A 26,478-nucleotide genomic window follows, 5' to 3' on the forward strand; every position below is an offset into this window, starting at 1 on the left:
TTAATTTGTAACTGTGGCAATATATGTACTGCCTAATATACTGGGGTATTGTAAAGGTGAGGTTCTCAAAGGAGAGGTACTATAATTTCTTTTTAACATCCTAACAGCTATCCAAAGACAGACCTGGTTTTATAATAATAGCTAACATTTACTGAGCAATTCCCTTGGGACAGACAGTTTCAAACATGCATGAAGTCACCTCTTCTTCATAACAATCAATAAGGTAGTTTCTATTATTGTCATTCCCATTTCACAGACTGGGAAATAAGGACAAAGATTAAGTAAATTGTTCAGTCACACAATCAATAAAGAGATAAAGCTGGAGCTATTGTTTATTTGCATTAATACTGGCATCTGAAAAATTAAGAAAAACAAGTTTATACATGCATTTAAAATTCATTTCAGTGAAAAAATTTTTGTTGAATGCCAATTATATGCAAAGTACTAATTTAAACTAATAAATTGGTTAACACCAATGTTACAAATATAAAGTCCTTTTAAAATATCAGTATCAAAATAAATCTTCCTTTCTGGGGTCAACAAAAGAAAAAAGACGTACCAGCACTTTTAAATTAAGTTTTTCAATTTCCAAAATACCTCCTTTAAAACAGAAGGGAATAAATTCCAACAATGCTGTTTTCAATGCATTCATTATTTCAAAACTTACTGGAATATTTGAAGATTACCTGCTGCAAGCTGGACTCATGTGAAAATAAACCTTGACTTCACAGAGAAGTCTACATTGATAAATACATATCCATTGAATTAATAACAGTGTAAGTTACACATATGTATATAAAAAAGTAAAATGACAAGGAGAGGAGTTTTTCATGGAAGGTGGTGGGTTGCTATGGATTCTGCTTCTCTTGATTTTCTGAGGAGGGCTTGTTTGAGGGCACTAATTTTCTCATCAAGTTCAGCCAGTGAATAGTTCTGCTGTAAACAATAAGGACACAAATTGCTGAATAAGATTCTGAAGTATCTTAATGCAGATAAAGTGCCAAATGAACTATAAATATTTAAAATATTCAGAAGCATGATCAAATGGTTTTTTCCCTCATGAGAATAATCTTAGAACTGGGCAACTATATATGTTGACTATATCATAAATTTAAAGGCATAAAATAACAAGGCTTAAATCTTTTTCTTTTTTCTAATGACTAAGCACTCCTGAACCTCTTATACTTTGAAAGAATAATAAGTTAAAAAAAAAAACCCTGATTAATATTAGACACTGGGGCCTATTTGAGAATGGGAGAGGGGGAGAACTGAAAAAGTGACTATCAGGTATTATGCTGATTACCTGGGTGACAAAATTATCTGTACACCAAACCCCCATGACATGCAATTTATGCGTGTAACAAACCTGAAAACCCCTTGAGCCTAAAATAAAAGTTGGAAGGAAGAAAAATGCTAATTATAGTATTACCAGGAGAAAAAAATCATTTGCGACATCAGCTATCCCTTTTAATGGAAAACTTTGTATGTTGATTACTGAAGTTATCCTAAAGTGGAAAACAATGAAGAAAACACTTCTATCTTTCAATAAAAATTGTATTTGTAGGCCGGGCGCGGTGGCTCAAGCCTGTAATCCCAGCACTTTGGGAGGCCGAGGCGGGTGGATCACGAGGTCAAGAGATCGAGACCATCCTGGTCAACATGGTGAAACCCCGTCTCTACTAATACAAAAAATTAGCTGGGCACGGTGGCGCGTGCCTGTAATCCCAGCTACTCAGGAGGCTGAGGCAGGAGAATTGCCTGAACCCAGGAGGCGGAGATTGCGGTGAGCCGAGATCGCGCCATTGCGCTCCAGCCTGGGTATCAAGAGCGAAACTCCGTCTCAAAAAAAAAAAAAAAAAAAAAAAAAAAAAAAAATTGTATTTGTTCAAGTCTATGTAAACATATTCTCACATATTAATATTTCTAATTTAGACACAAGTATTATGTAGTGGCTATTAGGGGGTAAAGAGAGGGGGAAATTCGGACTGAGAGCTAACAGGTACAGGGTTTTTGGGGGTGGTGATGGAAATGTTCTAGACTTAGTGATGATGGTTGCACAACACAGTGAATACACTAGCAGCCACTTTAAAATGACGAATTTTACGTTATGTGAATTGTATTTTTAAAGCAGCAACAAAGTGTTATAGTTTACTACATAAAAGAATAACTTTTAAAAACCTTCTTGTCCTCAAATCAATAGTAAAAATAGTTAACTTTAAGATTAGCTTAGCTGCTTAAAATACCTAGAAATTCTCTTCTGAGGGATCATCTACAATCACTTACTTCTGAAAAAAAAGTTGCTATCAAAAACTTTACTCGGAATTTCACAAGAAAAAAATATGCTACTCTTAAAAATCAGAAAGTTTTCTTCAACTTTAAATTCATATTTCCACTTTGAAGTCTAGCAAAGCCTTACTATTTAAGATTCAACTAATTAGTAAAGTAGCACTTTAGACAGGGCCGGCTGAAGTCAGACTCTGCCAAATATTTTGATCTAGGTGCTGCTGATCATAAGTGTTCACAAAAGGCAGGAATGGGAGGAGACTGAAATTACTTGAGCACTTACTATTTTTAAGCACTCTGAATGACACATCCTTGTACTACTAAAAGCAGGATGAAAGTTTTATTTATTTAACCTATTTGAGTCATTCCATGCCCTTAAAATAATTTTTCTATTCAAGTATATTAGTTTATACTGCCCTTTTCTTCAGTCCTAAATTTTACCAGGGTATGACCTAAAAGCAACAATAATAGAAACTTTTATTAATAAGAAAGGTATAAAACTAATCAAACTATTTCAGAAGCCAAAATGAAAATGCAGTAACTTACTTGAGGTGGTTGAACCTTTCTTCTTTTTCCAGAAAAGCTCTAGATTGAAGAAAAAAAAAAAGTAATCAATGTTTAGAGAAATCTAAGCATCATTTTTTTTCTTTATAAAATACCGTACAAATTATGTATAGCCCTGGGAACTCTGATGGAAAAGCCAACCAATTTACCAAGTATTATCTGTAACCAACATCTACCTTCTTATATTCTGCTAGTTACCCTCTGAAGAGGATGACATCAAGAATACATAATAGTAATATTGCAGCAACATGCTCATCCTTGGCAATACATATTTTCCCATCAATTACCAGCTTCTAATGAGCCTGAGTGATTGCAGAAAGAGGTGCTCTGGGAATTTTCTGCTTAGTTTTTTTTTTTTTAAATAACCTTTCCATCCCAGAACATTGAACAAGTGAAACGACAATAGAAAAAGGAAAAATAGAATTTGGTGTATGAGACCAAAGGGTGAAAAAACACACACACACACACACACCCGCAACTGACTATAATGGATTGTTTCTGCAAGCAGCTACCTATCCACTGCTTCTCTGTGTGGCCCAAGCCAATGGCTACCCAGTCTTGTCAGTGACTGAAATGAGCATGGGTCCAGTTCCGGCCAATGAGTAAAGGAGAGGTCTGCTGGAGATTAAGAGGAGAGCTTCTGGAAAAAGCTTCCTCACATCTTTTGAGAGAAAGCACTCAAAGGCAGTTCCTCTGGATACTGCTGTATCTGGGTAAGACACCTGAAAGTGATGTAAGCATCTTGCCATCTGTCTGGGAAAGAAGTTAACACCAAGCAAAGTTAAGAAGGGAAAGAAACCTATTTTCTTAAAATTATGATTTAGCCACTAAATCAACTAAATCTGAAGCCTGTGCTACCATGGACTTCTGTTTTATAATTTCCATAATGTGTAAGCCAGTTTGAGTACAAATTTCTTACAGTTGAAGCTAACAACATTCTCACTGATCCACTAATGAGTCTTTTAAACCTTGACCTCATGAATTCTTTCTAGACTTTTTCTTAGTTTCGCACCACCAGCTTTTGAATGGCAAATTAGTAAATGAGTATATTTGACAAAGAAACTGAATGTAGGAGGCAAAATGTTCTCATGAGCATTTCTGACTATTGAGATTTTGAAGACAGCATTAAAACTCACATTTTCCTTTGTGTCAAAAGTTGACTCAAAGAACATCTAGGAATGCTTATCAACAATTACAATAAATGGGAAATCATTTAAGTATTAGAATTAGTAATTATGAAATAATAGAGCTCAGATAATTATGCTCCTTCCTTTGCCAAACCAAGCTGGATACCTGTAGTAGGGCCTATGGGCAAATAAGGAATCAACGTTTAATTTGGCGATGGATCAGTCCTAATTTCTTAAGAGGTGGCTTGTTATACACTTGATGCAAATATAATTCTCCCTGTTCTCCTAATAGTTTAACATGTAGTATATTGATAGTTTCTATGCTATTAAACAATTGGATTATTACTGTAACATGGAACCAAAACAAGAAATATCAAAATGAGGAAAATATGGTCATCAGTGGCTCAGTGACTTAAAAACAGTAAAATGTGGCCTTTTGGGCTTATTTTAGGTCTGAGCAGAATATTTTGACAAGTAGAACACTTAGAAATACCATATCTATTGTGGATACACTACATTAACTTTACTATTTGTTTTAGGTATAAGGAAATCTCAATACAGATGCTGGGCAGTGGCAGTGAGCACAGCTCCCAGTCAGCCATGTGGTTATAAGGGTCAACACCCGATACTGCACAGCATACTGTGCTGCCAAGTGACTTTCCTCAACTGTAACATTCTGAACATGTTTAGGGTAGGGTAGGCTAAGCTATGATGTTTGGTAGGTTAGATGTACTGAAAGCATTTTAGACTTAATGATATTTTCAATTTTCAATGCGTTTACTGGGTTATAACCCCATCTGATAGAGGTATAAAAGGTGGATGTTTTAACAGGTTTTGGTACTTGAGAGAAAATATTTGAGAGCACAGCACACCAAACAAAGAGCTGGAGAAAGGTAATGCAAAATTGTCTCTCCTCACCCATTATTTTACCTCAGCAGGTTCCTAGTCATGCATCACTTAATGATGGGGATATATTCTGAGAAATGCGTTAGATGATTCTGTCATTGTGTGACCATCATAGAATATACTTATAGAAACCTAGGTGGTACACACCTAGGCTATATGATATAGTCTATTGCTCCTAGTGTACAAACATGTTACTGTACTGAATACTGTAGGCAACTGTAACACAATGGTATTTGTGTATCTAAACACGTCTCAACATAGCAAAGATACAGGAAAAATACCATATTATAATTTTATGGGACAACTGTAATATTTGCAGTTGAATGAAACATCCTTATACAGAGCATGACTATCATACACACATGCACAAACACACATATGCTCACACATACACAAATCCAGGGAATCAGTGCTCTAAGGAAACTCAAGGGTAAGGAGGCCTCTTCCATGACTAGCTACTTTCTTTCTGTTGTAAAAGGCAATTGATTCTACATGTACAGTATCTAAAATGTTTTTCTTCCCTTCCAGTCCCAGAGCCCTGATTCAGACCTTCATTTCTCTCTGGCTTGGATAATGACATGTTTCCTAAACTGGTTTCCTTGACTCCAATTTCTCTCCAACTCAGACTTTATAATGCTACCAGACAGGGACCTACATTACAGGTTTCTCTCTTTCTCAAAAACTTAATTGTGCTCCAATGACACTGGAAGTGCAAACTGGTTAGTGTGACCTTAAAGGCCCTCTGAAATGTGTTTACCATCTGATTTTTCAGCTGAATCCAATTGTTCACTCATGCTTCAGGCCCAAAACATGTTCACATGTGGCCTGTATACATGATGTTGACCTGGCTTTCAGCATACCCCTCCCCTGATACTTCCCCTAAGAACCAGGAGTTACTGTTATAGACTAAAAATTACACCCAGTCAGTGCTTTGAACAAAGTTAACACACCTTCAAAGTCCAATAATTAGCTATCAGCCAAGTCCTATCCATTCATTTGTACATCTACTCGATAGCTACTACATTCTGGGTCTCAAAGATGAACAAGACACAGTTCTTGCCCTTGAGAGGTTCAAAATATAAAGTGAAAAACAGATGTATAAAGATATAAGTGATAAATGCTATAAAATGAACAATATACTTTTAAAAGCATGTTCATACTTAATGTTTTCAAGTATCATAATTTTAAAATCAGTAAGTCTTTGGAAATACTTATAGATCTTATCTTTTAAATAGATTGTTAAGGCCATGCCCTTAAACTTTTGAAAACATTACATTTAAAGCTTTCCATAGTTAATGTGAAAGATAAAGATCTTTAGAAGTCTTACATCAAAAGGTCCAACAAGTATTATTAACTTTTGTCATAAATCCTGCTTTATACACATAACTTATTGTGGAGTTTTATGTCTGGCTCATAAAATGAAAAGAACTTTACATAATCTGATCACATTTTATAAAACAAATACAAATGACATCTTTTTCACCATGTTTGTTTTTCTATGCTATGCTTCAATGTTACCCATGATAATCAATCTCTATCCAACTGTAAGAAGCTCCGCCCATTTAGAATACATCTACATGTGAATCTGAATAAACACATTTCAATGAAAATCTTTTCAGAGTTTAGAAGTTCCAACAAAAGTTCACTCCTTAATAAAGTTAATGGGCTCAACTTTCCTCTTCTATCTTTAGAAGGTATAAGACTGTACTATATATGTAGTTTCTTCTGTATACTTTTGAGGGATAATATGTAAAATTATGCAATTACCATGTATGTACTCCCAGCATGAGGATGGTAAGGGTGATGAATAATGTACTATGTCCTCTATAGGGTATGTGCTCAACTCCTCCTATTTGCAAGGACAATCTTTGAGCTGGCTTTATTCCAAGTGAGGTTCCTAAAGATGGCTCATTCATCCTATTATAGAAGGGTGATGAGTATGAAATCTTCTTTCCCATAGGGCTTGTGCCATATATGTTCACAGGCCTGAAGGACAGAATGAGTCTGTATGTTTAAACCTTTCCAGTGTTTTGTTCTCCCTGGTAGCTCACTACTAATTTGGTATGTCACTTCCAATACTAATCCAGTTTTTTAACAAATTTGGGAATACTTTTAAAAAGCACATGTTTCATCACAGGTTGCCACCATCCATCCTTTTATGAATGCTTAATACATATACGCCAATCCTCTGTTTACATTTACAAATGCTTCCTGCCCCTGAAATTAGGCAGTCACCAAGCTTCAGACTTCAGGCCTCAATCTCAGTGTTCCTATCCATAGATGAACTGTCAACACTACAGAGACTCTCCCAATTGTCCCAAGTATAAGTGCTGTATCTCGAAAGCTTACCTGATATTTTTAACTTCATATCCTTCTCTGACTTCAAATTCACATTTCCCACAAAAGTATCTCTAGATTTTCTGATTTCTATCAATGATGGTATGATTTTTCCAACCAGAAACTGTACTCTATCCTTGCTCTATGTCTCTTTCCACATCCAATCATCAGTATTTGTCCATTTTTCTTTCCTACTTGCATTAATCTTTTCCATTCTCACTCATGTCCCTATTTCAGGATCTAGCTTCACATCTAAGCTAGCATAATACTGTCTCCTTGTGCTTAGTTTCTCTCTTTTCATTTGTCTCCCACAACTGTGTTAGATACATCTTTCTAAATATCTCGTTCACAAATCACTTCTCTGCTCAAATGCTTTCAATAGATTCCCCCTGCTCTCTGCCTGGAAAACAGACTTTAAACTTCTGGGCATAGCACTTAAGGTCCTATACAATCTGACCACTTCTACCTCTTTACCCACTCTATCCTATGTGTAACAGATCAAAACAAAACAAAAAAGATTATGATATGAAGGGCTTGTTCTTTTGTTTAACAAATCTGTATGTTAAGTTTTTATAAATCAGAATCAGAGAGAAGAGATAAATGATGATACAGCAAGGTCTCATTGGAGGCATCTGATACTACCTTACTCTACCATAAGATCAGTTCTATTGTTAATAACAACTATATTAACAAAGTATGAAATTGAACTAGAAAAATAACCTTCCTAGGTCATTGCCTTCTTTAATGAAGGCAGTTTGAATGAGAAAAACTTATGGTAGACTACTTTAAGAAGTCATAAAAATCTTTATTAAGTTTCCTAGGAAGACATTCAAAGAATAATCCTAAAAGTGAAAAGATCTTTGTAATTATGTAGTACAACCGACATTTTCTTAAATTAGACATCTGAAGGCCAGAGGAATAGAGTGACTTTTCAACATTTATACAACTACTTCATAGTTCTTTATGCTAAGTGTTTGATGGCATTATCTCATTTGATCTTTGCTTCAGCCCTTAGTATTTTTATAAATCTCGTTTTACATTTGATTACAGTAAATCACTAAAGCTCTTCCTCTGAAATGCTGTCATTTAGGACTTGCTGCTCCCTTTTGTTATGTGACTTGCCTTCTTCCTCTGGAAATATTTCTTTTCTACAACTCAATCTAATACCTAATCTGTAACTTTTGAAGATTGCTGTCATACCTAAAATAAATGTTAAATATATTTTCACCAGTAACTTATATGATCCATGCAAAAATGGGCTATTTTACATAATTTTTCAGAAATAGGAGTTTTGGTATAATCTCACTTTGATATTATTTTAGTTCTAATATGTCACTGCTTTAAAAAAAAAAAACAACATAAAGAAGGCAGGTATTATATATAATCACCTCAGAAGACCAAGGAAAACACAGGGCTCAGGATAATTTTTCTGAAAAATGCTGATGTGCCAAAGATACTTACCAGCACAACACTGCTTCTTAATGTTCTCGGCAAAAGGATAAGAATTAATGAATGCTAGAGTTAAAGAATTACAAAAACATAGATAGTCTGGTGGTTAAGGTAAAGAACAAGAGTGGCAGTTTGAGGTGTGTGTTTGTTTAGTATTAACTGTGTATGAGCTGAGGGAAGGAGCCTGTTGGGGAAGAGATATTAAAGAGACAGAGGGATCACTGACAGAGGAAGTTTCCAGAGGAAGCCTCTATTTTTTACAAGGTAGCAAGTTCAGAGTGACAGGCCCAACCACCATCCAGGCTGACTTATTATGCCATAAAAATGGCCTAAGTTGATGACTGTTAAACCACAAAGAATCTGGATAAAATAACATTTTTATTTATTTTTAAAAGACACTTATACTCACTACAGACTGAAAATATTCAGGAGAGATGCCTTCCAATTCAAGGATTTTGTCTTCAAGTTTTTTAATTCTCTGATAAATGTCTCTTGGCACTGGACCACCTAAATACATTAAAAAAAATTCTGAGACACTATTGAATCATTCTTTCTTACAATTTCTATTCTTAAAATACCATGCAAAGACACTTATGCAAATGAATGGAAAATACTTAGGAAAATAAAAAACAAAAGTGAAACAGAATGAAGTCCTTAGGTCATATTTTCATATAGTATTATCAGACATATTGTACTACACTCCTCTCTCTAAACCCCATTGATGCTTCCTATATTGCTAGGAGTTTTATGTTAAATTAATTTTACAATATATTGAATAGTTTTCATATAGAACAATTTGTATTTCTGATATGCTTTGATAGCTACATGATAGGTTAAAAATGCATAGTGACAAACGACAATAACTCAATGCAGTGGTTGCAATATGTCATATCATTATTTTCTTCAACTTGTCTCCCTACATGCTGTATTTTTTCCTTTGACTTAAAAGAATGTCAAAAAGGGGCTTTATGACAATTCTAAACTAACAAATCTTCTGGGGAGGGGAACAGTAAATTATGGCCACTCACATTTTAAATTTATGATTATGTCAAGAATCCTACTTCTCACCACCTCCACACTGTGTCCAGACCACTTCCACCTCTCCCTGGATTATCACAACCCTCAAACTCTAGTCTCCCTGTTTCTGCCATACTTCCATAGTGTGTATTCTCAACACAGCAGCCAGTGAGCCTCTAAAAATGTAAGTTAGATCACATCACTTCTCTGTTCAAACCTTCCAATACGTGATCATTTCACTCAGATTAAACACCAAAGCCCTCACGATGGCCTACAAGGCCATAGACAATTTGGACATTTTCCCTATACCCACATGGTTCCAGCCACTTGATTACTTTTTTCTGTTATTCAACTAGGCCAAGCACCCTGCAAGCTTTAGCAGGTTCCCTCTACCTCCATAATTCCAAATCAATTTTAGGTCTTGCCTCAAAAGTTACTTTATCAGCAACGCCTTCTCTGACTATCCTGTTAAAAATACCAGTACTACCATCTCCCCATACCCAGCATTCCCTTATCCTCCTTACCTTAATTTTCTCCATTCCATTACTACCACCCAACATCCAGTATATTTTCTTTCTGTATTGTTTGTTTCCCCATTCTAATGTAAGCTACAACAGGACAGAGAGTTTTATCTGTTTTGTTATTAGGTAGGGCTATGCAGCTCATCTACTGCACAAACCTAGGAAGCATCAGTTCATAGACTACAGTGCCTGGCAAAGAGCTGGTGCTTAATATTTACTGATTGAATAAATACATGACTAGCCAATCATTACACAATTTAAGAATATGGGTAAATTTTTATACCAAAATTGTCAACTTGTTACATATAAAAATTCTAGAATTTTTTTTGAGGATTTTAAAAAGCCTTAGGACCTTGGTTGTTCTTGTTCTTGAATAAAGTAACTTGTTCATTTGGCTTTGCTTCTGCTGCTCCCTTTAACTACAATGTCCTCTGCCTTACCTTTGTATCTTTCGAGAGCCAGTTCAAGCTTCACTGGGTGATGCAGGCATTGCCTAATCCTCTTCATTCACGTAAAGGCTCCCTGTGCCCCCACCATTTTTCAGTGATCTTTAGTTTTTGTGAGACAGACTCTCACTATGTTGTCTAGGCTGGTCTCAAACTCCCACCTCAGCCTCCCAAGGAGCTGGGATTATAGGCACACACCATCACACCCAGCCTTTCATTAGTCCTTTAAAATTCTATTTCATTATTAATCTTTCTCCCATTTAGATTATAAAGTCCTTGAAGCTGGGGACTATGATTACATCATATCAGTATCCCTTGTGTCTAAAACAGTGCTTGGAGCATAGTAAGCATTCAACAGATATTTTTCCAAAAAATTAACTATTTGATACTATTAGAGACTTAACCAGTCAATCCTTTTATATGGTGGCATTTTAAGCCCATCCACTTCTAAGGGAGGAGATTAATTCTTAACGCTAATGTCTTATTACTCAAAGACTTACTCATTCTGTTTTCTTCTTCTACCTTCATCTGGCCAGTATAGCTTCAGATAGCTAGTATACTCCAGCTGTACTGGACTCAAGTATCTCCTGAACCATATTTTCTGTTTCTGTCCTTTTTTGCAAATGCTATTCCCTCTTTTTGGAATGCTTTGCTCTGGGAAAATTCCTACTAATCTTTCAAGGCCTCAAATGTCACTTAATTAGGATGCTATCATCCCTTCACCTACCCTGTGAGAGTCAAACACTAACTTTCTGTCCTTCTGTACATATATCTGCAAAGGTGAAATGAGCAACTGTTCATTCAATAAACATTTGAGCATTTGCTTTGTGCCAGGCATTGTAATAGATACAAAGTAATGAATATGACAGACACAGTTGCACTCTCATAGACTTTACTATCTAGCAGAAGACAAACATTAAACAAACAGAACCATGATAACTGCTTTAAAAGACAGTGGGGAATACCAGGTTCTGTGAGATTATACAAAAGGTGAACCTGCACTGGTCTAGGATTAGAAGAAAAAGCATGGACAGAAGGGCATGAAAAGCAGCAAAACAAATGGGAGATGGAAAGCCCAGAGGTGTAGCTGGAACTACAGATTTGGACCATACCATTTAAAACAACAACCCCATCCAATCCCAAACTCCAAATTTTTAGCTGGGAAGAGACACAATCAAATTTGAGCTTTAGAAAAAGCAATTTGGCCACAGGGCAGAGAATGATCTAAAGGAAGAAGTCTAGTGGCAAAGAAACCAGGAAATATCCTTCCATCAGTCTAGAATAGAGATCATAGTGGTTTCAACTCTAGTAGTAGCAGTAGAAATAAGACAGAAGTGGGCAGATTTGAGAGATAATTATTTACAAGGCAGAATCAACAGACATGGTAACTAAATGGGGAGGGAGACTCAGGCTCTGCACCCAGTCAAGATCTGGGTTTGAACAGGATGCAGTGGCACATGATTGTAGTATCGCTGACAGGGGAGGCTGAGGCAGGAGCATTGCTTGGCCTATAAGTTCAAGTCCAGCCTGGGCAAGATGGTGAGATTATCTCTTTTACTTTTCTTCTTTCTTTTTTTTTTTTTTTTAAAAGAGTTGTCACTTACTAACTTAGGCATGTTGCTTGGGCTCTTTAAACTTCAGTTTATTTATCTGTACAATGATAACAGCACCAACACCTCAAAAGGGTACTATGAACTTTTAAGTGAACTGACATATACTTAACACTTTCTAAGCGACAGGCACTTACTGTTTAAGAAATGTTAGGAGCGCAATGAAAATTTGGTGACTAAATGAACTGAACTTCTTTAACTATTTGCAAAGGTATGTTATGAGGCACCACTCAGCACTTTGCTTACCTGTCTGTAACCGCAAGTGGGCCTCAATATTTTGTAGTCGTTCTTCCACAGCCTGATTACCACAATCTCGAAGCATGCTGTTAGGTTTATGACCTGACCCTGGAATTCCTTCAGGTCTAGTCTGTGGTCCGTATGTATTCACAACTCTAGAAACTAAATTAAGAAACTTTTGAGCCTATGTACATTTATGCTTCAAAAATCAGAAATTCTTATTCCCTAACAGCACTTTATATTTTTTTCGTAAAGACTACCTAACCACAAGTATGAAGGACAGCAAGATGTTTTTGTTCTAAAATAAAATTTAGATGGGAAGGTTACTTTTATTCCATTTTGCTAATAATCTAGACTTCTGTCAGTGACTGAGATGTCATGTGGTGGTTACTTACCTTTTACGTGACTTTTAAATCCGGGGTAAGGGGTAAAAATCGCATCAGTTCTTGCACAACTGTTTTCTAAGGAGAATTTAGATAATATAAGTTTAAATATATATTCTTCCCTTCAAATGCATGAGATTTTAATAAATTTCCAATAATTCATATCAACATTTTACTCATAGTAATTTTAATAAATAACAATAAATTGCCATCACACACAGGATAGAATTTAGTGACCTTTTTTACCTGTAAAAATTTATCATATCTAATATTCTTATCTAATGTTCATATTTAAATACAGAAAAGCCATCAACATTAAGCAGCGCAATTTAATACAATTTTTAATGAAAACTAATGTCACCATTTGGGCCGCTGGAAAAAATAATCTGCTATAGAGTACTGAAATTCTACTTCATCGTAGAAATAAAAGTCATCATTTTTACTACAGTTCTTTTAATCCAGCATTTTTTATTTTACTGACCAAATTAGTGAACACCCAATAAAAAGAATTATATATTTAACACATTTTTATTTTGAAACTCCACACAAAGACAACCTCGAAGCCTCAAGTACACATACATTTCCACTCTACCTAGACTTCCAGTGCTCCTTTTAAAAACCCCTCATTACAAAAGTCATCTACTTCTCATCCTACCACTTGCTGAAAAGTAATGTTTCTTTCAAATTAGATATCAATGCATAAATTACAAAAGGGGAAAATTGGAATGTTAACATAGAATACGACTAACATTATGTTAACATAATTATTATATATTAATATATAGTATATATATGATACTACATAGTAATAATATATACTCGTGTTTGAAATAATGTTTAAAAACCACACATTGACAGTAAATATTCTGTAAAAGTCCCTTGAATATTTTGTAAGAAATGGCTGGTGAGATTATTTTAAAAAACTCTTTTTTCTCCCCCATGGAATTTCAATTTTAAAAATTCCACTGCTTATATTTAGGCTAAATTCATAGGTTATTAAGAGGAATGCACTAATATATTAAAATACATTTTTTTCAGTTGAACTTTCCTTAGTAATTCTGCTGATAAATCAAATAGTATGAATAAAATTCCAAATCCACTTAGCTTTTATACCTAGACACTAGTCATCTTTTCTTCTTTTTTTTTTTTTTTTTATGGATGTACCTCAAAATATGCTTAAATGGTCATCCTTTTTCCATTCTCTTCCTATCATTTCATGGGGCTAAGGGTTAAAAAAAGAAGCTATCATCTATTCCAGAACTATATTCCAAACATATAGATTAACTGACCCATCAGTGAGAAATTCAGCATGGTGTGAATGTATGAGTGCTAGTCACTCTCCACAGCAATTCTTGCTAGCACTGTTTTGAGCCAGCAAGGAATTGAATGGGCCAAGGAATCCTGCTGAGCATTTCAATTCTTGTCAATTTCTATCCCCTGGCGGTTTATAATAATAGAGTTAGCAGGGACAACAGAGGAATAACATTAGTGACACATGTGCTTGCTCTCTCAACAAATCCTTTCTCATAGTCGCTTGTAGTTGGTTGTAGTACCTGAGATTTTGCCATTGTTGCACCTATTCTGAAAAGCTACTAGGAAAATATACCAAATTTAGATATGCACATGTATAATGTTAATAGTAGCACACAGCTAAATTCAGGACCAGTTTATATTATTTCATTATTAAGAGAATCACTGTACAAATGTGATATGAGTCATTTCTAGGTTCATCTGACAATTACATGTTCATAATAATTTTAGCCATGAGTTATTAGAGGCAACAAGAAAAATGTTCATTCCAATTATGAACTCTTCTCCATAATTTTTCCTAAGAACTACTTCTTCTGATTATTACTATGATGCCTGAGTATGATCTATGGCACTGCTTTACAATATTTTGTATTCTGCAGCATACCTGCAGATTTGTAAATGTACTGTAGCATCAAGTGAAGAGGTAAAGGAGAATCTGATGAAGAGCAGCAAATGTATGCACTACGACAGAAAGGAAAAAAGCAAGACATTATGGTCTTCATGATGAATTGGTTGTATCGTTGACACAGGACATTTCAAACAGCTCAAGGGTAGTAAGAAAACTGCTCCCTCTGGAGGAATATTATCTCTACTAAGTTCACTTATATATTAACATTATGATTTCATAGTACATTTATAGGTTTGAAATTCATACAGCTTAGTTCCTTTTACTATTGAGATTGATCAACCTTGTCTTTCATACCTCACCTCCATTTCCTAAAGGAACTTTAAAATAATCTTCACCTGTGGAAACACTTTTAATGTTTGCATTTATTTGATTTTTGTGTAACCAAAATCAAAGCCAATTTGCAATATAGTCTATTATTAAGCAGAAGAAAACTCTACTGCCTTAGTTACTAATTAAACCTGTGAAATAAACTGAATTGTGTTCTTAAAGCCATTCATTTAAAAAATAAATAAAAGATTAGAGCAACTATAAAAATTGTACTTAAAACCCTATGAAAATTAATTTCTAGGTAGTTACCTTGATTACAATCAATAACATTGCAAAATTCTCTGACGTTGTTTTCATTGATTTCAGCTTGCTTTCTTTCAATAAATGCAGATATTCGTCTGTCAATCTACAAACAACAAGTTTTAACAGTGTAAACATAAGATTTTTTAAAGTAATACCTTCTCATCCCCACCAAAAAAACTTCTTACTTCTGCTTTTCCAGCCTTTATCTGAACTACTTCTGGATCAAAATGGATCTGTGGCTTTTTCACATCTCCTAAATCACATTCTTTGTGCTTTTCTTCCTCTTGTAGGTCGCCAAAGGAAAATTTGTCATTTACTTCATTTTTGTTCCCCATTTCTGTTTTTCCTATCTCTTCAACAGCAGTTGTATTCTCCTCTTTAACTGGAGACTGAAGTTTTGCTAAAAAAGGCTGAGAACAACACAATTCCATCTGCTGAGATTCAAACTGACCAAAATTAATTACACATTTAATATATTTACATAAATTTCTGCTAAATGAAATATTTAATATCAATTACTAAATATAAAGAGTTAGTACACCAGGACGCATAGATCTAATCAGATCTTTACTATTATATTTACTATTCTTTGCTATTGTAACCATTATCATTTGCTATAAATTTTAAAAGGAGAGAGAAAAAAAGAAAAAAGATTAGAAAACCTAAGGAAATTTAAAATTTTCTTTGAGAGAATCATTCTGTCACTTATCTTTTATTTTGTGCCAAATCAAAGCCTTCAGTCTCTGGCACCAATGCCACTTAATTAACATGTCATTCAAATGCCTCCTCAGAACACTAAGGCTTAGTATTTTTCCTCCTTAACAGGAGAGCCAGTGCTCTCACTCAGCAAAGCCCTGCATTATCACTATATCACTGGAGATTCTCCACTTGAAACTGCAGTTGGCCAATGTGAATGAGGAAGCATAGACGTGAAATATATAGGTGTTAGGCTGAGTGAACACTCAGACTTTTCCTGACATGGCAAATATCTTCTTGGGCCATAAAATTAAATTTTAAAAAAGAAAACTAACAAGAAAAAAAATCTATAGCTGAAAACAGGCAGAGGCCTATCACTATACTACAGGGGGAAAAAAATCCCTATTGTAGAATATAAACGATATTACCCATTTACTGTTCCCCTCCCCCATTCCACACAATTAGGCCTCATTTGAGTTCTATAGCTCACTGCTCTGCCCTTTAAAAACAGGGTTAACTATTACTTTTAACATGAAACAGTTAAAATTTCCCACAAAGTCAATAAATGGAGAGCTGAAAATTAATGCCTATTCCATTAGTCAAAACACACTAACACTAATAACGTTCCAATTATTTTTTTCATACCCACAATTTTGCTTCCCTTGTTTGCTATACCAAATACTCTCCTGAAACCGTATAACACCTTAATCACAGTAAACTGACCAATCCAAACAGTTCTTCCACTTATTTTTTTGACATTTCGCATTTTACACTTTGATTAGAGATAAACTGCAAACTTACATCAATTATAATTGGAAAGATGTTCAATTACAAACCAGCAAGGTCATAATACTGTTCGGTTAACATGAAATATTTAAAAATATAACAATGCTATTATAAATACCGGTTCAATATTAACTTCTAATATAAAGAATAAATTATTTCAAACTGTTAAGAAAACAGTGACTGGCTACTTACTAAGATGAGACATTAATGTCACAGAAATTACTTTCTTTTTAAAAACTATGCTGAAACTGTTTAATTGCAATAGACACTCCAGGATGTGTCATGCTGGGATAATGCCCCTTCTTGAACCACTGAAAGCACTCCATGAGCCTCCAAACTCACCCAAGGCATGGAATCATTATCATAGCATGACACACACCTGCCGTGTCTTATTGCTTAATTATAACCCACCATAGATGGAACTGTATTGAATTTTCAGTGCAGGTCTAGAATTGAATAGAATTGCATTCATTCACTCTCATACCCACATTGGTCTTTTGGGTTATATTCCCTTAACTGTCCTGATCACTACTGAAATTAACAGATTTAGATCCAATCTGGATGTAAGTAACCTTTTATTAGCAACACTATTAATAGAGTGTTTAGAACTGACAAATACTCCAACTAATTTATCCACAATTAATTTCTGTTTTCAATATCGGGTTATCATTTCTAACAAGAAATTTACCTGTAAATCTAAAATGTGTTGTTCAAGTGCACTAAAGAGCAACGCAGGCTGGAATGCCGAAAGGCTTTGGAGCTTGTTCCAATCGATTGTAATTTTCACCACATCATCTCTGAGGTTAAGCTTCAAAAAGGCAAACCAGCAACATCACAAAAATTACAAGATTAAGCTGTACATATGGAATTGTCACAAAACCAAGATTTCTAGAGTAACGTGTCTATTTTGCTCAAAGTTATCAAGTTTTACAATGAAATGCTCTACCCAGTTACCATTTTAAAAGGCCAAGAAAGCTGCAGATTTTCATAAAAAACAAAAACAAAATGACATGTCATTCAAATTCTATTCTTGGGTCTGTGTAATGGGATCATTTTAGAGGTGAAACCATTCATGAAAGATGAAAAGATGAAGGCTCTTTTGATTCTTCAATATCTACAAACCTTTGGATGGAGTCCAAAATAGGCTTACCCTATTCAGAATCCTACTACTTCTAGCTCAGAGCCGTAAACAGAGGAAGCACAACAGTTTTGTGAAAGTTTTAACATGTATTTTTCTCTTTAAGTACATACACAAATACATACCAGAAATATATCATTATTCTGATGTCCTCCAAATCACACTGTTATTGTTTTCACCTTTAACCAATTTTTAAACTAATTTAAAAGTCAAGATTATTCATACATACTAAAAGCAGGGATAAATGGCAACATGTTTATTTCAAATAAAAAACTATTAGTTAGCTATAGAAGTCTGAAGCTGAAAAACAAAGACTTCTCCACAATAGTGAAATAAGTTGCCAGACTGGATGAAATGGCCAGATCTTTTGCTAAATGCTAAGATGTGAGGCCTCATTATATGGAAATTTGTATCAGTTGATGATCTAACAGAATAAAATCATACCCAGAAAACTACAAAGAACCTGAATATAAGATTATTATCAAAATGAGTGAAAATTTTACAGTGAGAGCACCCATCTGCAGTCTTTTGAGTGAAAAGTGAACTATCATAAACTTTTCTAGGGACATGTGTTTACAATATAGCATAAGAATATATTCCACAAAAGAATCAAGTTAACATAATTTATTCAAAATTCATCATCTTTTCTACAAAATTAAGGTGTTACATGAGTTCAAATACAGATTTTAGTAGTTATAATAAAAGGATGAATCACTGTACAAAGATTAAAAAGATGTAAGGTTACCAATAAAAAGATAATATACTGAATAAATACTATGTGACAGAAATTTACTGCCCTTTGAAGATGAGAATAGAAGAATTTAAAAGTCCATATTAAACAAGTGTAAAGATATATGAAAGTTCATGTAGGCTGCACTGGCAAAGATTAGAATATATTAAGACTTTACATTAAAGTTAATGCATTAATTTATATTACTTTAATGCCTATAAAGATTTTGCTAGACAACAACCCATATTATGTATGGAAGTAACCCATTAATATACTTCTGTAGTCTTCAAAGAGATCTATACTCTATTATAGAAAACTTATGAATACAGCTTGGGGATAAAGCAGGCAAATCCTCAACCAAAGCAAAGTATCACATTTTCTAGAGAAAATAACTTATAGAAAAATAAGTCTTAATGTTTGGTTCATATTCTCATTTCAATTCAGCAGAATTACATAAACCTTCAAGTGCAATTAAGAATAACCGGTCTTTTAAGAAAACCACATAATGTCACAAATTAATTATAAAACTATCCTAATTCATCCAACTATTCATTCAACACATTCATTATTAGTCACATGAATTCTACGCATTTTGCCCTACAGAACTTGGAAGAGTAAACCATTTACTTGAAAATCTCTATTGGTCTGCTATTAATATACACTATTTAAATATGTAGTTTAATTAATAACTTTACTAAATTAATATAAAAATCCAAGCTAAAAATAAGTAATTGTTCAGCTTGGTAAGATGGGCTATCCAGAGGCAAGCAAAAAGGTTAAAATTAGTAAATTTTGTGATCTGAAGTAAAAAATTCTTTTTAACATTCAGTTTTGTGTTTCCTACTGAGGATATCTAATAATACAATGATACTTAGGGATGACACAGGATGAAGTTAGGCATGTTACAACATACATTTTAAAAATCCTTTAAAGTGGTCGCAAAAGAAAATACTGATTTCTCTGGGGGGCAATTTTATAAGTATGGAACTCTGGCTTTCACTCTTAAAAAAACACTTCTCAAAATAGAGTATTCTGAAAATGATTTACATTTAATTGACGAAACAATCATATTTTTGACACTTGTGTAGGAGGTCCCTTCACTGTGTCACAGTAAAGTCACCAAATATTTACTGTCAACATTTTTGACAGGTGACATAAGTAAACTGTAATCATTTCTTTAATTGTACTTTAGAGTACTTGAACGCTTAAAATTTTCTAATGAGTTTGAAAAAGTCACTATGCAAAATATTTCAGAAGAAACGTTTAAATCATTGCTCAATAATTTTTTAAAAAAATTCCATCTTCTGTTAATAGGTGAGCATAAACTTTTTTTATCTTGACATTAGAAAATAAACTTAAGTTCCGATGTTGCCATAAAAAGTTCTCTAACTTAAACCATTTAAAGGTTTTGGTTCTTAAGACTAGAATGTTAATAACAAAAGATCCCAAGTGTTTAAAAAATGTTTTTGGTAAGTACTTGGCAAACAATTGAGTTTAAAAGTTGTATCTTTTAGCAGATTTCATTAACAATTGCGTCATTACATAAAACCGCTTAACTTACAGTAATGTTCTTTGTAAGACACAACATACTACAATTTTTAAAACTACTTTAATAACTTTTTAAAAGGCTGATTCTCCATCTACTCAAGGCTTTAAAAATAATTTTCACAAATCAGACAAATGTTCTATTTTTATAGGAATTTACCATTATCTTTGACACAAATGCCTGTTGTGTCCACATGCGCTAGTACCAGCCCCAAAACAAACTTTTACGGCTAGAAAATGGTCTATGTAAGATAGAAAATATTTCCTTTTAAAAGGCAGGTGAAGAAGCATACTTTTAAATTGTTTCACATTTAAAATTTACTTTGAATTTTACACCATGAAACGAAACAGTGACTTGATCGCAGAGAGTAAAGTCCATTTAAATTTAAAACCAATTTTACTACATTTCTGCAAAAGCGATTTATCAGCCAGTTAGACTAGTTAATAGTTAAATAACGACAGTTCTATCGCAAACAGCATCAAAGAGGGATAACTCATCCAACTTTACGCTAGAAGTATTTTAAATGAATTCCTTTTACTTTCCTCTCTATTTGAAAGGGTAATAGATGCACAAAACAGCCTGAAGGAAAGAAGAAATAAACAAAACCAAGTGACTCATAAGAACAAATTACTCTCTCCTGCCCCCTAAAAAAGCTAATAAGCGCGCGCCTTTCTATAAATCTCAGGCCTACTGACCAACCAATTCCCATAATTGAGTAAGTTGGAAGAAAAAGGAGCCTGAGCGCGAGGCGCCTCCTAAATCCGCAGTTAAGCTTTTCCACATTCATTCTCTCCAAGCCTGCTCCTCTCGGAGCCGGGTTTTCACTTAAACCATCCTCACCCACTCCTGGAGAGGACAGCTGCAAGGTAAACTACTCGGCAACCGGTACCGCCATCCTCCTCACTCCGACCGAGACCACTCGGCCCGGGCTCCTCCAGGACGTCGGCTTCAGGGGCTGCACCTCACACCTCGGCAGCCCTCGCTGCCCCCGGCCTCCGCTAGAGGAAAAGAATGAGGGGGAGGGGCCGGATGGTTTCCATACCCTCAATCCCTGAGGCCACTTCTCACCTGTCCAACCAGGGTGTGCAGTGAGCGAAAGATTTCGCAGAGCACCTCTCGGGAGAGGCTGGGGCTGCATCTTCGCTCCAGACTCCTGTCACCGCTGCTCGGGCGACTAAGCTCCGTAGCAGCAGCCATGACACCTTCTCAGGCCGCCCCACCACCAAGATTTGCTCACAGCCCGCCCCCTCCCTTTCCAGCTTTAGTCGCTCGGTGATGACGTACAATACGGCGTCTCGTTTAGATCCGGGCTTTGAGGCTCCACCCTCTCTATGTGACTGACAAGCACGTACACCAATCAGTTGCAGCTGTGGCATTGCTCCGAAGCTCTGAAGTGAATTGCAGACCTAAGCTAGGCTAGAATGCTGTCTTTGGGGTGGTCATTAGAGTCGTGGTCTGTTAAGGGTTAGCATCATGAAGCTTACCTTGACTCCTGGATGCTCCTTGTGAATGTTGGGAGGAGACTATGTGAAACACTGTCAGTATCATTCCAACAGTAATTTAACCTGGATAAGTAATATCATGCAACCACAATCTTTGAAATTAGAAGGACATAAAACCGAATTGAAATTTTACAAAGTATTATACAACTTTATTATAAAGATACTTGTGGGTTTTGCAATCTTTTAGTCAGACTCCAATATTTTAAAAAAGTGTTATGCAATAAAAAAACGAGTATTACAAGAATTTTTATTGTTAAGCTTTATTCAAAAACACTTTAAGAAATAAACATCAGCTTAGAGATAAGGTGGGATTTAAAACTCTTAATTCTGTTAATAGTCAATGCATTTACAGTAGAGGAAGCAAAGGTGGAAACTTGCACAATGTGCATTCTTTAGTCTTAGGGAAGACTAAATTAGAGGGAAGGACTAAGGCATCAAGGAAATAGGAGAAGGACAGTGAGAATAAAAGAACTCATTTGACCTGTCCCTAGGGAGTCTCTTAATTAGGATTTCATTTCCAAAAACAAATGGGATCATCAGGCTTGACAGAATTTTGGGAAATCTTTTCTATTCCCTTGTTGTCAGCAAGATATCCAGCCTATGTCTAGAGGCAGAAAAATACTACACGATGTCCAGTCTCAAATTGAGCAACCTTCTTATTCAAGCTGCTCATCTCCATATCTAGCCTAAATTAATGATTCTTTGCAATGTTAGAATATTTTCTTTGCCTCTGGGTGTTTTTGTTTTGTTTCGTTTTGTTTTGTTTTTTTTCCAGACAGAGTCTCCCTCTGTCATCCAGGCTAGAGTGCAGTGGTGCGATCTCCACTCACTGCCACCTCTGCCTCCTGGGTTCAATCGATTCTCCTGTCTCAGCCTCCCAAGTAGCTGGGATTACAGGAGCCCGCCACCATGCCCAGCTAATTTTTGTATTTTTAGTAGAGATGGGCTTTCACCATATTGGTCAGGCTGGTCTCAAACGCCTCAGCCTCCCAAAGTGCTGGGATTGCAGGCATAAGCCACCCACCCAGCCGCTTCTGTTTCTCTTGTAGGAGAACAATTGTAATGGGATAACTGTAAGCTTTTTTTCTCTACCAAATTGGCAATCAGTTTCAGATCACTTGTTTTCATTGAGATGTTTCAGATTTGTTTCAAATATGGAGAACACTGAGAGGCAACACATTTAGGGATATGCTTTGTACATTAAAAGAACACTGTCTTTAACAAGGTGCTGCTCATTCCTTTCTTTGCCATCATTGATTCTGATTTTTCAAGTTTTACTTGTTCTTTTGAGCCTCTAATAAAGAATTAACTGATGGTCATTTGACTAGTGTATTGCTTCTCCATGTAATTCTGTGATTTGATATCCAGAATGGCTCCTCTATCTTGGTATTCTTTACTTAGGTACAGGTTGAGCATTCCTAATCTGAAAATTCAAAATCCAAAATAATCCAAAATTTGAAAATTTTTGTGCACCAATACCACAAGTGGAAAATTTCACACCTGATCCAACATAACAGACCACAGTCCAAAGGCAGTCAAAACTTTGTTTCATTAACAAATTTATTTAAAACATTATATAAAATTACCATCAAGCTATGTTTATAAAGCATATATGAAACATAAATGAATTTCGTGTTTAGATTTGGACCCCATACCCAAGATAGCTTATTATATGTATGCAAATATTCCAAAATCTAAAAAAATTGTAAGTCTGAGACATTTCTGGTCCCAAGTATTTCACATGGGGTACTCAACCACTAGTACTTAGAATTTGTTAATTCTTGTGCATTTTTTCTTCTTTCTAAGGACATTTCTTACTTCTTCTTAATGTCTATTACCTTCATTTTGGAAAATTTTCTCATTTTCTTGTTTTATAATAGAAAATTCTATTTTAAATAGAAGAGTTTGTAGCCTGAAAAGATTTGGATTCCATTGGGCTAACTCAAAATAGAAATTTGTAGATATTGTATGTGTGTATGTATGTATAACAAAAGTATAATACAAGCTATGAAATTTAGAAAGGGAATAAAGGGAATAATTTGCTCTTTATGGAAAACTAATTACAGTTTATAAAGTGGGTTACTGAAAAATCTGCTGCCTGGCAGAAATGATTCAAAGTGTTGGTGTTAGCGTTAGCAACAGAGTTAGAAATACTGTCCTGCAAGCCTATGCCAAGAATCAATTGAGAGGATAGAGACTATAAATGAAATCTAGGCTATTTACCTTATCAACAAAGATGTCTTTTATGATGATCTTTAATGGCACAACTCTATTAAGTAATCCAGTTCCCAGCAAAATGCCTGAGGTATTATAAGGGCTCAACTGATGTTTGTTGCATGTATGATAATACAGAGATTTCTTTTCAATGCAGAAAAGGAAAAATAAATGGTATTTATCATCTCTGGCTCCCCATCACCTGCTGCACAAGTCCAAGTTCTTTAGGATGACATTGATGCTCTTATGATCTGGACTTTGCCTAAATTTCCAGCCTTGTTTTCTGCCACAAACCATCTGGTGCTTAACGCTTCTGAAGCTGCTTTTACATCTTCAACACTTTACTATTTCTTGTCTCCATGCTTTGATTTTTACCCTGTGTCTCTTGTCTGCTTGAGAAACTCCTTTTCCATTTTCAAACTCCAGTTAGAAAATCTTCTCTGGGAAATCTCTCCTCATATCCCTCCTCATAAACAGCTTAATTTCTCCTCTGCTAAACTACTTTTATAACTTGTCTATACTTCCATTATTGTAGTTATCACAGTGATACTTGAATTTATTTTACTATATCTGTCTCTCTATATGTTGGTGTACATAAAGCTTAGCATAGTTTCTGGCACAGAGTAATTGCTCAGTACATGCCTGTTGAGCTGAATTTATTTGCCTTCTTAAGTGAACAGATTTATAAAATGGAAAAAAGGAAACAAATGCCTATTGTTGAAGGAAAATTGTAACATATAGACTGCTATAAACAATTTATTTTAAATAATGAAGCATGCCTGTTTATTCTCTTTTGTGGCAGCAAATTCAAAGTGCTCTAAGTTTTCTTAAGGGAGTAAATATAGCTAGCCTTCATAACCATTCTCATGAATTTTACCCATACAAATTAATTGTAGCCAGTATACACCAGGCACTCTAACTGACATTGAGCTACAAAGATGAATCAGACAAGGACCATTCCTCAAAGAGCTCCAGTTCTAGTGGGATAGATAGATACATGAACATAAACAAACAGCTATTCATATAATGTGACAATGACTATATTAGAGATATGTATAAAGTAGTACAGCCAATTAGTTCATTTGGGTAGCGGGTTGGGTTCAGAGACCTAGTTAGAAAGTTGGTAATCACAAAGACGACAGAGGGATAAATATATAATGAAGGGAAGAAAGCAGCCTAAAAAGGCAGAGAATACTCAAAATCAGAATGCCTCTCCCTCTACAGGGGATCACAATTCCTCATCAGTAACGGAACAAGGCTTAATGGAGAACGAGTGTGTTCCAATAACAGAAGCAGGTTTCAAAATGTGGGTGATAAGAAACTTCCGTGAGTTAAAAGAACTTCTTCTAACCCAATGCAAAGAAACTAAGAACCTTGAAAAAAGGTTTGACAAAATGCTAACGAGAATGGACAATTTAGAGAAGAACATAAGTGAATTGATGGAGCTGAAAAACACAACACGAGAACTTCGCGAAGTATGCACAAGTTTAAACAGTCGAATTGATCAAGCAGAAGAGAGGATATCAGAAGTCGAGGACCAGCTCAGTGAAATGAAACGAGAAGACAAGATTGGAGAAAAAAGGATGAAAAGGAATGAGCAAAGTCTCCAGGAAATATGGGACTATGTGAAAAGACCTAATTTACGTTTGATACGTGTACCTGAATGTAATGAAGAGAATGAATCCAAGTTGGGAAATACTCTTCAGGATATCATTCAGGAAAACTTTCCCAACCTAGCAAGGCAGGGTAATATTCAACTCCAGGTAATACAGAGAACACCACAAAGATATTCTTCAAGAAGACCAACCCCAAGGCACATAATCGCCAGATTTATTAGGGTTGAAATGAAGGAGAAAATACTAAGGGCAGCCAGAGAGAAAGGTCAGGTTACCCATAAAGGGAAACCTATCAGACTTACAGCAGATCTCTCAGCAGAAACCCTACAAGCCAGAAAAGAGTGGGGACCAATATTTAACATCCTTAAAGAAAAGAACTTTCAACCCAGAATTTCCTATCCAGCCAAACTAAGCTTTATGAGCGAAGGAAAAATTAAATCTTTTGCGAACAAACAAGTACTTAGAGAGTTCACCACCACCAGGCCTGCTTTACAAGAGCTTCTGAAAGAAGCACTATACATATAAAGGAACAACCAATATCAGCCTTTCCCAAAATATATCAAAAAGCAAGAACATTAACACAATGAAAAATTTACATCAACTAATGGGCAAAACAGCCAGCTAACATCAAATATCAGTATTAAACTTATATATATTCTAATTGTATAAAAAGCCAAAACCCATCGGTATGCTGCATCCAGACTCATCTTACATGCAACAATACACAAAGACTCAAAACAAAGAGAAGGAGGAAGATTTACCAACCAAACAGAGAGTAAAAATAAACAAATAAACAAAAAGCAGGAGATGCAATTCTCGCCTCTGATAAAGTAGACTTTAAAGCAACAAAGATCAAAAGAG

General features: G+C 35.1%; 1 protein-coding gene across 3 annotated transcripts; it reads right to left on the reverse strand.

The window, feature by feature from the left end:
* Positions 1 to 314: 314 nt before the first annotated feature.
* Positions 315 to 21,541, reverse strand: MBIP (MAP3K12 binding inhibitory protein 1). Of its 3 annotated transcripts, none has more exons than XM_012469103.2 (9): positions 21,354 to 21,541; positions 17,560 to 17,679; positions 15,575 to 15,799; positions 15,396 to 15,492; positions 12,893 to 12,958; positions 12,507 to 12,659; positions 9,076 to 9,173; positions 2,830 to 2,868; positions 315 to 933 (listed from the first exon to the last, which is right to left on the reverse strand). In XM_012469103.2, the coding sequence occupies exons 1-9, from the start codon at positions 21,480 to 21,482 to the stop codon at positions 829 to 831; spliced, it is 1,032 nt and encodes a 343-aa protein (XP_012324526.1). In that variant the 5' UTR covers positions 21,483 to 21,541; the 3' UTR covers positions 315 to 828. The 3 variants fall into 3 exon arrangements, with proteins under 3 accessions (XP_012324526.1, XP_012324516.1, XP_012324535.1); XM_012469093.2 differs by having other exon boundaries at positions 315 to 936; XM_012469112.2 differs by lacking the exon at positions 17,560 to 17,679 and having other exon boundaries at positions 315 to 936.
* Between the last annotated feature and the right edge of the window lie 4,937 nt (positions 21,542 to 26,478).

Source organism: Aotus nancymaae, unplaced genomic scaffold (genome assembly GCF_030222135.1).
Source record: "Aotus nancymaae isolate 86718 unplaced genomic scaffold, 86718_ANA_hifiasm-v0.15.2.pri h1tg000062l, whole genome shotgun sequence".
Lineage (NCBI taxonomy): Eukaryota > Metazoa > Chordata > Mammalia > Primates > Aotidae > Aotus > Aotus nancymaae.